This window comes from Nomascus leucogenys, chromosome 1a (genome assembly GCF_006542625.1).
Source record: "Nomascus leucogenys isolate Asia chromosome 1a, Asia_NLE_v1, whole genome shotgun sequence".
In the NCBI taxonomy this organism is placed as follows: Eukaryota; Metazoa; Chordata; class Mammalia; order Primates; family Hylobatidae; genus Nomascus; species Nomascus leucogenys.
The window spans coordinates 98,301,539-98,317,548 of NC_044381.1; the positions used below are offsets into that span (position 1 = coordinate 98,301,539).

Sequence of the window (16,010 nt, forward strand, 5' to 3'; positions counted from 1 at the left end):
ATTAAATAGTTTTGATTATTAAATTAGATCTTATTCTAGGTCTGCAGTTTTGTTTTTCCTAAGAAGAACTATGATAACAAGAGTTTTCTTTTGTTTTTGTTTTGAGAGAAGGTTTCACTCTGTCGCCTACCCTGGAGTGCAGTGGTGCAATCACAGTTCACTGCAGCCTCTATCTCCAGGGTCAATCTATCGCTCGACCTTGGCCTCCTGAGTAGCTGGGACTACAAGTGTGCACCACTACACCCAGCTAATTTATTTTTATATGTTGTGGAGATGGGGTCTCCTTTATGTTGTCCAGGCTGGTCCCAACTCCTAGGCTCAAGGGATCCTCCCACTTCAGCCTCTCAAAGTGCTGGGAATACAGGCATGAGCTACTGTGCCCAGCTGATAACAAGGGTTTTCTTTAAGTTTCAAGGTAATAAGAAAACTCAAGCAAAAAAAAAGGGAAAAAGTTTTCAACTTTCTCCTTCAAGTCCCTCAGTTCTGAGAGTTCAACAGTGGGCAACAGAATATAAGATAATACTTTCAGATCTAGATGTCCAGGTATCTAGCAACTCCTATGATTAAAAACATGTGGATGGTATTTTAAGTAGAAAACTTTATGACTTTCTGACATCTCCATCCTTATGACTCTATGATGGACAGAATATAAACGCAGCAAATATTGACCAATAATACGAAAACAAACCCTAGAATGACAGAAAAGCTTTCACAGGAAGAGGGCAACAAACTCAGAAGGAAACACATTTCCATTAGAACCAGGTGATTTTTTTGAATTTCCAGAACTATACGTAATACCTTAACATTCCCTAAAATATGAGCTCTCTATTCAACATCCTCAACCAACATATAGATATTTAGATTCTAACCCTTTTCCAAATGAGAAAGGTGTAGGTGTGATGCTTTTTATGACTAAAAAGCTTAGAGACCTTTTTAGGTTGTTAAAGGCGAATTAAAAGGCAAATTATCTTGTTCTGAACTTGTTAGATCCTAAAGGAATATTTATGAAAAGGCAGATCACAGTAATTAGAAGGAAGACAGACTACAACCAAACAATATTAGATCCAGAAATCCAGATGATTCCAAAGATTGATATATAAAAATATTTTAGAGCACAATCATAGAAACTCAAGGAATACAAAAGGATTTCACAAAAAAATCACTTTCTTACATTTTATTTAGCTGGGAGTGTTGGTGTGATCCTATAGTCCCAGCTACTTGGGAGGCTGAGGTGGGAGATCACTTGAGCCTAGGAGTTTTGAGGCTGGCCTGGGCAACACAGTAATCTTTTTCTCTGAAAAAAATATTGGCGGGGTGTGGTGGCTCATGCCTGTAATCCCAGCACGTTGAGAGGCCGAGGCAGGCAGATTACTTGAGGTCAGGAGTTCGAGACCAGCCTAGCCAACATGATGAAACCCTGTCTCTACTAAAAATACAAAAATTAGCCAGGTGTGGTGGTTTGCCCCTGTAATCCCAGCTACTCCGGAGGCTGAGGCATGAGAATCACTTGAACCCTGGTGGCAGAGGTTGCAGCGAGCTGAAATTGCACCACTGCACTCCAGCCTGGGCAATAGTGTGAGACTCAGTCTCAAAAAAAAAAAATGTGTATATATATATATATTTAAAACTTATCATTTCATATAGAGATACTGGAAGAATTTCTAAAATTGGTAAATAGTTAAATGAGAATAGGATGTTCCTGCAATTTTAACTAGTTTTGAGGAACTTTTATGAAAATATTCAGAAATTCTTTTAAATTTCAGAAAAAAAGACGTCATTTATTAACAAAGTGGGTTATTCCAAAACACTACAATATTAAATAAAAATTGAATGAAAAGCAACATGAGATCATGCAAAAATTTGTTTTTAAAAAAGCATCCTAAAAGAGAGATTTCTATAAAGCCACAGGCCCTATTTTCTGGATATTAGAGAAAGAGTTAAACAGCCAATCTTTTCAGATTCCAACAACTCTTTCAGGGAGTAACAAATGAAAACTTGCTGTAATTATAGTGCATAAGCAAGATGAATCGCTGATCTTGAATCTATGTTTGTGAAAGGCTCAGACTTGAGATAACCACATTTACAGAAAACTAACATACTGATTTAGGAATTTACAAAATGGGTAAATTAGGGAACAGTTATTTATATTACAATGTGAATAACTATTTTACAAAAGGATTCCAATTGTGCATACTTAAATAATGAGTTTCCCCAGTACAGTTAAATATTAAAAATTATTTTATTTGACTTAAAATTCTGCTAATAAGCAATGATAAAGAAAAGCATATCTGTATTTAATATAAATCTTAAAGATTAGGTTTAATTGTGTAAATAATATCTAAAAATATAATTAAATATGAAAATGGTATAGGGAATATTCATTTTTCTTATATATTTATTTCAAATGCAGTTTAAAACAGTATTTTAAAATAATCAATATAGCTACATATAAATTTGAGTATAATTATTGAATAATCCTTTTTGTCTTATAGTATTAAACATTATTGTAGATCACTACTTGAGTCCTGTATGTACGATAATCCCTTTGAATTCAGACTCCTGATTTGTATGCTCTTGTTAAGTATTATCATCCACAGGTGCTATTACTAAATTACTGATATGCGTTTGCTCAATTGGGACTTTCATCTTTTAAACAATGATAAATAAATGAAAGTGTCAAAGTGCTATGTTAAGACTCATAAGTTCAAAGAGCAAAATTAGACATTGAACAATTCACTTACTACTCTTTATTATTGTTTTTCAGGACCACACTGATAGTTTTTTTTAGATATTACACCTTCTGTTTAACAAATGCATACATAGCAGGAATGAAATCTGAAGGGAATCTATGTGTTGCCTTATTCTTAGTTATATGTACTATATATATACATATATAGTACATCAGAATTGTTGACAGTTATGTTGGTTTTAGGGTTTTTTAAAAGTAATTTTTAGGACACAAAGGCATGTAGAGAATAGAATTATATATAGCTTTTGTAATTCTTCCTTGGCTGAGGAATAAAGAAAAGGCTATGTAGTAGGCTGACTAAAAGCCCCCTAAAAGGTGTCTATATCTTAACCCCCAGACCCTGAGAATATGTTACTTTACATGGTGGAAAGGACCTTGCAGATGTGATTAGGGATCTTGAAATGGAGAGAGTATCCTTGTGTGTCTAATATAATTACAAGGCTCCTTATAAGAGGAAGGCAGGGGTCTCAGAGTAAGAGAGACAGAGATTAGAAGATGCTACACTGCTGGCTTTGAAAATGCAGGATGCGGCCATTAGTCAAGGAATGCAGGAAGCCTCCAGAAAGTAGAAAAAGCAAGGAAATGGATTCTGCCCTAGAGCCTCCTGAAGGAATGCAGCCTTGACAACTTCAACACCTTGGTTTTAGAATTTCTGACTTCCAGAACTCTAAGAGGATACATTCGCATTGTTTAAACCACCAAGTTTTGGTAATTTATCTTACTAGCAATAGGAACTAATACAGGATACAATTTATGTTTTAGTGTATCCTTTCTTTAACGAAGTATCATAATGACCTACAAAAGTTCAGAAAAATGACTTGCCTAGAAAGCAAAAGGGGAGCCCTCAACAAAGCAAGTATTTTGGAAAAACACATTTCTTTTTATTTATTTGTAGATATGGTCTCTAACATAGAGTTACCTACGAGAATTCACGAAGAAGTATATTTTGAACCCTCATCTTCTAAAGATAGTGATGAAAATTCAAAACCATCAGTAGACACTGAAGGGTCTGCTCTGGTGGAGACAGACAGATCTGTGGAAAATACCCTGCTAAATAGTCAGATGGTTTCAACTGATAACTCTTTGTCTTCTCAAAATTATATTTCTCAAAAAGGTAAGAAACAGGTTATTTATTCTCTAACGCATCAATTAAGGAAGAAATTAGAATCAGAAGTTATATAATATCATGCTAACATATTTTTATTTATAAATCAACAGAAGATGCTTCTGAGTTTCAGATTCTGAAATACTTATTCCAAATTGATGTTTATGATTTCATGAATTCTACATTTTCACCAATTGTAATTCTTACAGAAAGGGTAAGTTTGCCTTTTAAACCTTTTGCAATAATTTTACCTATTTTGCTAAATATAAGAGTGGCTACAAAATATGTTTGAATGAATCCTCCCTGTTCAATGTTTATATAATGTTTCTCTTTCCATGACGTCTTACCTGTAAGATTTCTCTTTATATGAATGTTTTGTTAAAAGGATATTGATTTTTAAAAACATTTCCCTAATGTTGATGTTGATCTTGAGCGGTGTTTGCTTTTTACTCCACCCTCCCCATTTTTCAAATTAGGGAAAGTTATGTACTAAATAAGTTAACTCAGGAATAATAGGAACTAGAGCTGGGTGTGGTGGCATGTGCCTGGAGTTCCCACTACTTAGGAGGCTGAGGCAGGAGGATCCTTTTACTGAATGTAACAAGGAGAATAAAAGGGAAGAGTGAGCCCAAGGGTTTGAGACCAGTCTGGGCAACATAGCTAGACCTTATCTCTAAACAACAAACAAACAAACAAAAAAACTGAAAATGAAAAGCAACTTGTTTGTATTCAATTGAGAGTTGTAACCTCAAAATGGTATAATGTTGGAGTACAAAAGCAACTAATATATATTAAAATTTAACCAAGCTGTAACTGAAATTCCAAATTCTATTTTCACTTGTAAATTTTACTATTAAATGAGATGTTGCAAAAGGACTAGCTGTAGTACTTGGCATATAAGAGGCCTTTTACAAATGTTCCTTTCCTCATCTACTGCTATGATAGAAATAATTGAGGAAGCACTTTTATCTTCTTATTTATATTTTAAGCTGAAATTTAATAGTGGTTGTCTTCAAGGAGCTCACTCTAGTTGGAGGACACAGATAAAAAAGTAATAATTTTAATATAGTGCTATAATAGTCGCAGGGTGCTACTGATATGCAGGAGTAGCTGCCTAGTAGATTGATTGGGAGTGTTAGGTAGAGAGGGTGGGGAGAAGGAGGCTGGGAGAGTGTCCCAGAGAAGATCATATTTGAGCTGATTTTGAAGGAAGAGTAGGAGTTAGCCAGACAAAGAAAGGATAGGCATTCTAGGTTGAGAAGAGCTCTTTTAAAGTAGTGAAGTGGGAGAGAATATGGCACTTTGGAGCACAATAAGCTATTGAGTTTGATTGAACACAGGCTGAAGTTGAAGAAGTACAGATGGGTCAAATAACAGAGAGTTCAACTCTCTCTTGTAGATGATGGGGCACTATTGAATTTTAAGCAGGGAGTAAAATGAAAAGGTTTGATTTATAAAGTCTATCAATGCTGTCAAATGAAGATTAAAGGGGGAAAGACCAGAGGCAGGGGGTCCAGTCAAGAAGCTGTTGCGTTAGTTCTGAAAATGAGGAAATGGCGAAAGTCTAAATCAGGGTTTACTAACTCAAATGAAATCAGTGAAGTGTGGGTAAAAGTGAGAACTGTAGCCAACTGGAGATTGTATGTGCTGTCTAAAGGATAAAGGTACTACTTACCTTCAGCCTAGTTTCTCAGATATTCTGATTTTCAAGAAAAGCTGGAAATCTGGATTTTTGTGTGTGAAATCTCGCAGTTTTTAATACTGGCAAGTATTCAGAGTAAAATAAAACACCATGCAGTTCAGAAAAAAACATTCTGTGAGTGGGATTTGGCCCACTAGCCACATTTTTTAGCCTCTGGCCTAACATCCAATGGTGGTAGTCAAAATGATTGGAAGGACAAATTGGATAGATATTTTGTAGATAGAATCATTGGATTTACTGACTGACTGAATGCAGCATGGAGAATTACAAGGAAAAGTGAGGATACCATATTTCCAGCTTAGGGACCTGATAACTTAAGAGGTTTCTAGCTTGGGGGACCTGTTAGATGGTGGTGCCACTGAGTCTTTGTGAAAACTTGGCTTAATAACATACATCATTTTGCTTTCAGACGCCGCTTCCTCACTTAATTTTTTTTTTGCTTGGTTCAAGAAAGTTGACAGTACATGATAAATAAGCTCAGAGAAATCATTAATTTATTCTGTATGATTTGATGTTGAAGATGTTGATTATTAAACGTTAGTTAGGCCGGGCATGGTGACTCAGGCCTACAGGCCTGAGTGTAATCCCAGCACTTTGGGAGGCCAAAGTAGGTCGATCATTTGAGGTCAAGAGTTCAAGGCCAACCTGTCCAACATGGTGAAACCTCGTCTCTACAAAAAATACAAAAATTAGCTGGGTGTGGTGGCGCGCATCTGTAATCCCAGCTACTTGGGAGGCTGAGACACAAGAATTGCTTGAACCTGGGAAGCAGAGGTTGCAGTGAGCCAAGATCATGCCACTGCACTCCAGCCTGGGCCATAGAGTAAGACTCTGTCTCAAACAAACAAATAAAACAAAAACAGAAAAAGTTAGAAATCTGTCCCAGGTTAGGAGAAAAGAAAACCTAACAATAATGATAATTACAAAATAGTCCATAATAAAACTTTCAGCTCCCCATGGAATCAATTCTACTTTTTGGTATGTCTTGCTGACCTCTTAACCCCCTCCTCCACAAATTATATGAATGAAGTTAAATAATTGAACAGATAATTTGCTGATCAACACATGATACTTTTATATAAAGTGCTTATTTAATAAAGTCTATACTAAATATGCTTATTTTTGTGGACTCAGTAAACATAGTCAAATACATTTTACTTGGACCATTTTGGTTGAAATTATTTAGACATGAAAATATTGAATTTAAATTTATGTTAATTATCTTGTGATCTTGGAAAGTCACTTATTGTCTGGGAAGGAGTTCCAGTTTGAAAACTCCAATATCAGAAGCCGAGATGAGATCACAAGCTGCTGGTCAAAACTGGCTTTGTATTGTCTAAGAAACTTATGAATCAATTGTCAACATTTAAAAGGTGAGCTCATATTAAAATCTGAATTTCTGGGTTCTCTTGAAAAAGTAGAAGACTGTGATACATAGTTGCCAATTTTTCTTGAGCAAAAAGAAACTCAAGTTGGTTAGTGCTTGCTTACATAGACATGGACTCCCCATTTTCCTACATTTATGTCAACTGCTTGGTCTCTACAGGGCTTTAAGTTCATAATCTTCAGACTAAATAATCTGAGAGTTCCTGCCAGATCTAGGATTCTAACAATCCGAATGTATCTATTAAGCACCCGTAATATAGATTCGAATAGCTGTAGTAAATGGAAAATTTAAGCAATTTTCCAGTTACATTTAGGTGAAAGGTTTCCTTTTCTTCTTGTCTGAATATTTTAGGTAATTCTTGCAATTCACTGCAGTTTCAGGTAGATTTTGTGCAGAACATACTTTCTTTGTAATGTTCAAGTACTAGGGATCAACACTACATTTTTCTTTTGAAAATTAAAATGATATTTCTTAAATGATTCCATCACATCAAAAGCAATGGAAAATTAAAGGAGGCAGCTTTTTTTAAGTATAACAAAGAAATTATGAGAAAGCAAAAGGTTTTGGAAAAAAATGATTTTTAATTTTTAAGATTCCAAAAGTGTGAAGAAATTGGAATCAGCACTACTGAAAACTGAATAAGTGTTTTGAAAGTTCAAATACAGAAACTATCTAAAAGAGAAAATAAACATAAATAGAAATTATGAGTAAAAAAGAAAATATAGAACAAGCCAAGAGACTTATGCCAAGAATAGAATTTCCAGAAGGAGAGAAGGTAAATGAAGAGAAGGAAGCAACAATTCAAGAAATTTTAGAAAGAAAACTTATCTGAGCTTTAACAGTAATCAAGTTGGTTTTGAGTGAGATTCTTAATCCTGAGTTCTAGTTTGATTGCACTGTGGTCTGAGAGACTGTTATGATTTCCATTCTTTTGCATTTGCTGAGGTGTGTTTCACTTCTAATTATGTGGTCGATTTTAGAATAAGTGCTATGTGGAACTGAGGAAAATATTCTGTTGATTTGGGTTGGAGAGTTCTGTAGATGTCTATTAGGTCGGCTTGGTCCAGAGCTGAGTTCAAGTCCTGAATATCCTTGTTAATTTTCTGTCTCGATCTGTCATAATATTGACAGTGGGGCGTCAAAGTCTCCCAGTATTATTGTGTGGGAGTCTAAGTCTCGTTGTAGGTCTGTAAGAACTTGCTTTATGAATGTGAGTGCTCCTGTATTGGGTGCATATATATTTAGGATAGTTAGCTCTTCTTGTTGCATTTATCCCTTTACCATTATGTAATGCCCTTTTTTTTTTTATCTTTGTTGGTTTCAAGTCTGTTTTATCAGAGGCTAGGATTGCAACTCCTGCTTTTTTTTCGCTTTCCATTTGCTTGGGAAATCTTCCTCCATCCCTTTGTTTTGAGCCTATGTGTGTCTTTGCACGTGAGATGGGTCTCCTGAATACAGCACACTGATGGGTCTTGACTCTTTATTCAATTTGCCAGTCTCTGTCTTTTAATTGGGGCATTTAGCCTATTTACATTTAAGGTTAATATTGTTATGTGTGAATTTGATCCTGTCGTCATGATGCTAGCTGGTTATTTTGCATATTAGTTGGTGCAGTTTCTTCATAGTGTCATTAGTCTTTATATTTTGGTGTGGTTTTGCAGTGGCTGGTACCAGTTGTTCCTTTCCATATTTAGTGCTTCTTTCAGGAGACCTTGTAAGGCAGGCCTGTTGGTGACAAAATCCCTCAGCATTTGCTTGTCTGTAAGGGACTTTATTTCTCCTTCACTTTTGAAGCTTAGTTTGGCTGGATATGAAATTCTGGGTTGAAAATTCTTTTCTTTAATAATGTTGAATATTGGCCCCCACTCTCTTCTGGCTTGTAGGATTTCTGCAGAGAGATCTGCTGTTAGTCTGATGGGCTTCCCTTTGTAGGTAACCTGACCTTTCCCTCTGGCTGTCCTTAACATTTTTTCCTTCATTTCAACCCTGGTGAATCTGATGATTATGTGTCTTGGGGTTGCTCTTCTTGAGGAATATCCTAGTGGTGTTCTCTGTATTTCTTGAATTTGAATGTTGGCCTGCCTTGCTAGGTTGGGGAAGTCCTCCTGGATAATATCTGGAAGTGTGTTTTCCAACTTGGTTCCATTCTCCCCGTCACTTTCAGGTACACCAATCAATCACAGATTTGGTCTTTTCAAATAGTCCCATATTTCTTGGAGGTGTTGTTTGTTCCTTTTCATACCTTTTTCTCTAATCTTGTCTTCACGCCCTATTTTAGTAAGTTAATCTTCAGTCTCTGATATCCTTTCTTCCTCTTGATTGATTTAGCTATTGATATTTGTGTGTGCTTCACGAAGTTCTTATGCTGTGTTTTTCAGCTCCATCAGGTCATTTGTTCCTCTCTAAAATAGTTATTCTAGTTAGCAGTTCCTGTAACCTTTTATCAAGGTTCTTGGCTTCCTTGCATTGGGTTAGAACATGCTCCTTTAGCTCAGAGGAGTTTGTTATTACCCACCTTCCGAAGCTTACTTCTGTCAATTCATCAATCTCATTCTCTGTTCAGTTTTGTGCCCTTGCTGGAGAGGACTTGCAGTCATTTGGAGGAGAAGAGGCATTCTGGTTTTTGGAATTTTCAGCGTTTTTGTGCTGGTTCTTCCTTATCTTCATAGATTTATCTACTTCTGATCTTTGAGGCTGGTGACACGTTGGATGGGGTTTTTGTGTGGGGGTCCTTTATGTTGATGTTGATGTTGCTTTGTCTGTTAGTTTTCCTTCTAACAGTCAGGCCCCTCTTCTGCGGGTCTGCTGCAGTTTACAGAGGTCCACTCTAGACCCCGTTCGCCTGGGTATCACCAGTGGAGGCTGCACAACAGCAAAGATTGCTGTCTGCTCCTTCCTTTGGAAACTTCATCAAGGGGCACTGGCCTGATGCCTGCCGCAGCTCCCCTGTATGAGGTGTCTGCCGACCCCTGCTGGGAGGTCTCTCCCAGTCAGGAGGCGCAGGGGGTCAGGAACTTACTTGAGGAGGCAGTCTGCCCCTTAGCAGAGCTGGTGCACTGTGCTGATAGAATCCCTCTTGTTAGGATCAGCAGCTCTCTTCACAGCTGGCAGGTAGGAACGATTAAATCCACAGAAGCTCTGCCCACAGCCACCCCTTCCCCCAGGTGCTCTGTTCCAGGGAGATGGGGGTTTTGTTTGTAAGCCCCTGAATGGGGCTCTTACCTTTCCTTCAGAGATGCCCTGACCAGTGAGGAGGAATCTACAAAAGCAGTTCTGCGCAGTCCAGACTGCCCAGCCAAGGAGGCAGATTTTGGACAGCTACTAGTACACTGACTCTCCTGATTCAACAATGGAAAGAGAAGGAGAGTATCTCTTTCAAATCTCCACAAGGAGCCTTGGCAAGAGTAATCTGAAAATTTAATGGATGTCTTTTGAAAATTTATTCCCCTTAGCACTTTTCTTTTCTCTCTCTCTCCCTCTTTTTTCTATTTTTTGAGATAGGGTCTTGCTCTGTCAACCAGGGTGGAGTGCAGTGGCCCTATCAGAGCTCCCTTCAGCCTCAGCCTGCTGGGCTGAAGCAATCCTTCCACCTCAGGCACCTGAGTAGCTGGGATTACAGGCATGTGCCACCATGCCTGGCTAGGTTTTTTTTTTTTTTTTATACTTTAAGTTCTAGGGTACATGTGCACAACATGCAGGTTTGTTACATATGTATACATGTGCCGTGTTGGTTTGCTGCACCATTAGCTCATCATTTACATTAGGTATTTCTCCTAATGCTATCCCTCTCTTATCCCCCCCTGACATGACAGGCCCCAGTGTGTGATGTTCCCCACCCTGTGTCCAAGTGTTCTCATTGTTCAGTTCCCACCTATGAGAACATGCAGTGTTTGGTTTTCTGTCCTTGCGATAGTTTGCTCAGAATGATGGTTTCCAGCTTCATCCATGTCCCTGCAAAGGACATGAACTCATCCTTTTTGATGGTTGCATAGTATTCCATAGAGTATATGTGCCACATTTTCTTAATCCAGTCTGTCATTGATGGATATTTGGGTTGGTTCCAAGTCTTTTCTCTTGTGAATAGTGCCGCAATAAACATACATGAGCATGTGTCATTATAGTAGCATGATTTATAATCCTTTGGGTATATACCCAGTAATGGGATTGCTGGGTCAAATGGTATTACTAATTTTAGATCCTTGAGGAATTGCCAGACTTTCTTCCACAATGGTTGAACTAGTTTACAGTCCCACCAACAGTGTAAAAGCATTCCTATTTCTCCACATCCTCTCCAGCACCTGTTGATTCCTGACTTTTAATGATCGCCATTCTAACTGGTGTGAGATGGTATCTCATTGTGGTTTTGATTTGCATTTCTCTAATGGCCAGCGATGATGAGCATTTTTTCATGTGTCTGTTGGCTGCATAAATGTCTTCTTTTGAGAAGTGTCTGTTCATATCCTTCGCCCACTTGTTGATGGGGTTTTTTTTTCTTGTAAATTTGTTGGAGTTCTTTGTAGATTCTGGATATTAGCCCTTTGTCAGATGAGTAGATTGCAAAAATTTTCTCCCATTCTGTAGGTTGCCTGTTCACTCTGATGGTAGTTTCTTTTGCTGTGCAGAAGCTCTTTAGTTTAATTAGATCCCATTTGTCAATGTTGGCTTTTGTTGCCATTGCTTTTGGTGTTTTATTCACAAAGTCCTTGCCCATGCCTATGTCCTGAATGGTATTGCCTAGGTTTTCTTCTAGGGTTTTTATGGTTTTAGGTCTAATATTTAAGTCATTAATCCATCTTGAATTAATTTTTGTACAAGGTGTAAGGAAGGGATCCAGTTTCAGCTTTCTACATATGGCTAGCCAGTTAGCCTTCTACATATGGGTAGCAGTTTTCCCAGCACCATTTATTAAATAGGGGATCCTTTCCCCATTTCTTGTTTTTGTCAGGTTTGTCAAAGATCAGATGGTTGTAGATGTATGGTGTTATTTCTGAGGCGTCCGTTCTGTTCCATTGGTCTATATCTCTGTTTTGGTACCAGTACGATGCTGTTTTGGTTACTGTAGCTTTGTAGTATAGTTTGAAGTCAGGTAGCATGATGCCTCCAGCTTTGTTCTTTTGGCTTAGGACTGTCTTGGCGATGTGGGCTCTTTTTTGGTTGCATATGGACTTTGAAGTAGTTTTTTCCAATTCTGTGAAGGAAGTCATTCGTAGCTGGATGGGGATGGCATTGAATCTATAAATTACCTTGAGCAGTATGGCCATTTTCATGATATTGATTCTTCCTATCCATGAGCATGGAATGTTCTTCCATTTGTTTGTATCCTCTTTTATTTCGATGAGCAGTGGTTTGTAGTTCTCCTTGAAGAGGTCCTTCATATCCCTTGTAAGGTGGATTCCTAGGTATTTTATTCTCTTTGTAGCAATTGTGAGTGGGAGTTCACTCATGATTTGGCTCTCTGTGTGTCTGTTATTGGTGTACAAGAATGCTTGTGATTTTTGTACATTGATTTTGTATCCTGAGACTTTGCTGAAGTTGCTTATCAGCTTAAGGAGATTTTGGGCTGAGCCGATGGGGTTTTCTAAATATACAATCATGTCATCTGAAAACAGGGACAATTTGACTCCCTCTTTTCCTAAATGAATACCCTTTATTTCCTTCTCCTGCCTGATTGCCCTGGCCAGAATTTCCAACACTATGTTGAATAGGAGTGGTGAGAGAGGGCATCCCTGTGTTGTGCCACTTTTCAAAGGGAATGCTTCCACTTTTTGCACATTCAGTATGATATTGGCTGTGGGTTTGTCATAAATAGTTCTTATTATTTTGAGATACGTTCCATCAGTACCTAGTTTATTGAGAGTTTTTAGCATGAAGGACTGTTGAATTTTGTCAAAGGCCTTTTTTGCATCTATTGAGATAATCATGTGGTTTTTGTCTTTGGTTCTGTTTATGTGATGGATTATGTTTATTGATTTGCATATGCTGAACCAGCTTTGCATCCCAGGGATAAAGCCAACTTGATCTTGGTGGATTTTTTTTGTTTTTTTTTCCTAAATTTTTTGTAGAGACGAGAGCTCACTATGTTGCCCAGGCCGGTCTGGAGCTCCTGAGCTCAAGGGAATCCTTCTGCCTTAGTCTCCCAGAGTGCTCGGATTACAGGCTTGAGCCATCATGCCCAGCATCTTTCTTTTCTTTTCTTTCTTCTTTTCCTTTCCTTTCCTTCTCTCTTATTTTCTCTTTTCCTTTATTTTCCTTCCTTTTTTCCTCTCTCTCTTTTCTTTCTTTCTTTTTTTTTCTGAGAGTTTCACCCAGTCACTGAGGCTGGAGTGCAGTGTTGTGATCTCAGCTCACTGCAATCTCCGCCTCCTGGGTTCAAACGATTTTCCTGCCTTAACTTCTCAAGTAGCTGGGATTACAGGTGCACACCACCATGCCTGGCTAATTTTTTGTATTTTTTAGTAGAGACGGGGTTTCACCATGTTGGCCAGGCTGGTCTGGAACTCCTGACCTCAAGTGATCTGCCCACCTTGGCCTCCCAAAGTGCTGGGATTATAGGTGTGAGCCAACCACGCCCGGCCCTTCCTTTCTTATTTCCATGTTTATTTTGGATTCAAGGGGGTACATGTACAGGTTTGTTACAAGGGTTATTTCGTGATGCTGAGATTTGGGCTTCTATTGATTCTGTCATCCAGATAGTGAACATAGTATTCAGTGGGTAGTTTTTCAGTCCTTGACCTGCTCCCTCCCTCATTTTTGAGTCCCTAGTGTTTATTTTTCTCATCTTTATGTCTGTATGTACCCAAGATTTAGCTGCCACTTATAAGTGAGAATACGTGATATTTGGTTTTCAGTTTCTGCGTTAATTCACTTAGGATAATGGCCTCCATCTGCATCCATGTTGCTGCAAAGAACATGATTTCATTCTTTATGGCTGCATAGTATTCCATAGTGTATATGTACCACCTTTTCTTTATCCAACCCACCATTGATGGGCACCTAGGGTAAGTCCATGTCTTTGCTATTGTGAATAGCGCTGCGATGAACATAAGAGTGCATGTGTCTTTTGTTAAACAATTTACTTTCTTTGGGTATATACACAGTAATGACATTGCTGGGTCGAATTGTAGTTCTATTTTTAACACTACTTTTTTTTCTATTTTACAATTGAGGAGCCTCTTTGAGTTCTAACGTTTATATATTCTTAAGTAGAATGCTTCATTTATTCACAGAACATACAATGGAAATTACCCAGCTATTGTTCAACAGGTAGTTCCTGATTGAACTACCTGTTCTGAGAACAACTCTTACATCATTAGTACAGAGATTAAAGATGTGGCTCCACAATTTTGATTTTCTTCCAAAGGAGTAAATCTTAAAGTCTGTGACACTGCCTGTTTAATTAAAAGGGAGTAACTAGTACTTACAGCTGTGCAATGGGGCCCTTCATGGGGAAATCATTGTCTAGGTTGTGAACAAAGTTTACTGGTTAGCATGTTTCCGATGTCCTCGGTTGTTTTCTAGTATCTATCACAAACACTAACAGCATTTGTTCTAACATCTGCTTTAAAACAGGTACTATATAAGACCAAAAAAATCCCATGTCTACTTATGGAGGACAGTCTTTGAATATCTTTTAAATGATAGAGATCATGTACTCTATATGAATAGGCTATAGAATAAAACATTTTAGTTTTTATCAGTTATCAAATTCAGGATTTTTCTTTTCAATTATAGATTGTAAGAGGGTAGTAATATGTACGACATTTAAAAAACATATATAGGTGCGTATATATGTGTGTGAGTATATATGTATACTTAACGAGTGAGGTCCATGAAATTGGGTTATGGGTTGGCAGTCACAACTCCACCTGTAGCACCCCTTTACCACACAAATTGTCAAAACAGGATCACAGTGTGGAAACAGAAGAGTGCAGGATATATTAGAATCTGAAATCTTTCTCAAGGATATGAGGTGCCTGGTAGAACTTTATTTACATGTTAGGAAATTTTAGTATGAGCTTTTCAAGAAATGGAATTGAAGAGTCCAGAGGAAGAGGTGAGTTTGTAACTATTAAGCATACTGAAAAAAAATGAGGTTTGGAGTTTTGCACTAAGTTTCTTAAGCTTTACTGTGTTTTTGCTATGGGGGAAACTTGGATTTTTCTTTTTTTTTCATTTTATCCTGTCCTTAGTATTTTTAATATTTGGAATGGTAATTACTGAAAATTGGAGAGGGACATAGAGTGACTTAGGGAGGGCATAGGGAGGTTTTTTTTGTTTGTTTTTGTTTTCTGCAAGTTCTAAAACCTGAAAATAATTCTGGAGTCTCCTGAAAATGTTCAGACACATTGAAGAATTTTTACTGAGTAATACAATGTTCCAATTGAGGCATACATATTATTCTAGGAGTCTGTGAAATTCTAAAGATAAAAGTTTGATTATGCTTCTGTTTTGACTTTAATAAACTATTCACATAGTGTAATTTTAATACACACTGTCTAACACGTATGAAAGTTGTGTAATACCTTATACCTTAACAATGGAGAATTACTAAGCAATTTCGGCTACTCTGATATTAGCATTTCCTGAAACTCCTCAGGCTGATGTGGCAAAAGAGAAATAGCAATCCGAGTTCTGAAAAGCTAGGCCGCATTTTGGTCCTGAAAAATCACTTGCTGTGAACTTGGGCCAGTTTTTGATTTTTTAAATGGCATAACAATTCGTTGCTACAAGAGGTTACATCAGGAAAATTTCCTAAGGATTTAAGATTTTGTTCATCTATTGAATTCTTTTGGGTGATTTGTTTAGGAGGAAATATCTGCTCCTTTTTGAGTTGCTTCACCAAAGACTTGAGTGAGAAGGCAGAATATAATGAGAATGATTATGCTGGCAAGGAAGACATATATATGAGATGGGTTATCCTTTACACCTACGTCAGCTAAAACTGTCTCCTACGAACAAATCCAGCACTTGGCACTTTATTCGACGGTCCTAAAAATAGGGTCCTAAATTTATAAGGCGAGGTGCTACTTTTAGCTCCTCTTCTCGGAGGAAAACAGCACGCGCCGCG

The 16,010-nt window shown here is 37.6% G+C and overlaps 1 protein-coding gene across 2 annotated transcripts in view; it reads left to right on the forward strand.

Moving 5' to 3' along the window:
• The window catches only part of MIA2 (MIA SH3 domain ER export factor 2), a 96,106-nt gene that overhangs the window by 15,811 nt on the left and 64,285 nt on the right, over nucleotides 1–16,010 (forward strand). The window contains exons 5-6 of one of the 2 annotated variants that reach the window (XM_030813792.1): nucleotides 3,645–3,863; nucleotides 3,968–4,068. In XM_030813792.1, the coding sequence (XP_030669652.1) occupies nucleotides 3,645–3,863; nucleotides 3,968–4,068 (320 nt within the window). The remainder of the gene's footprint in view (nucleotides 1–3,644; nucleotides 3,864–3,967; nucleotides 4,069–16,010) is intronic. The other variant, XM_030813795.1, reaches the window with a different exon arrangement.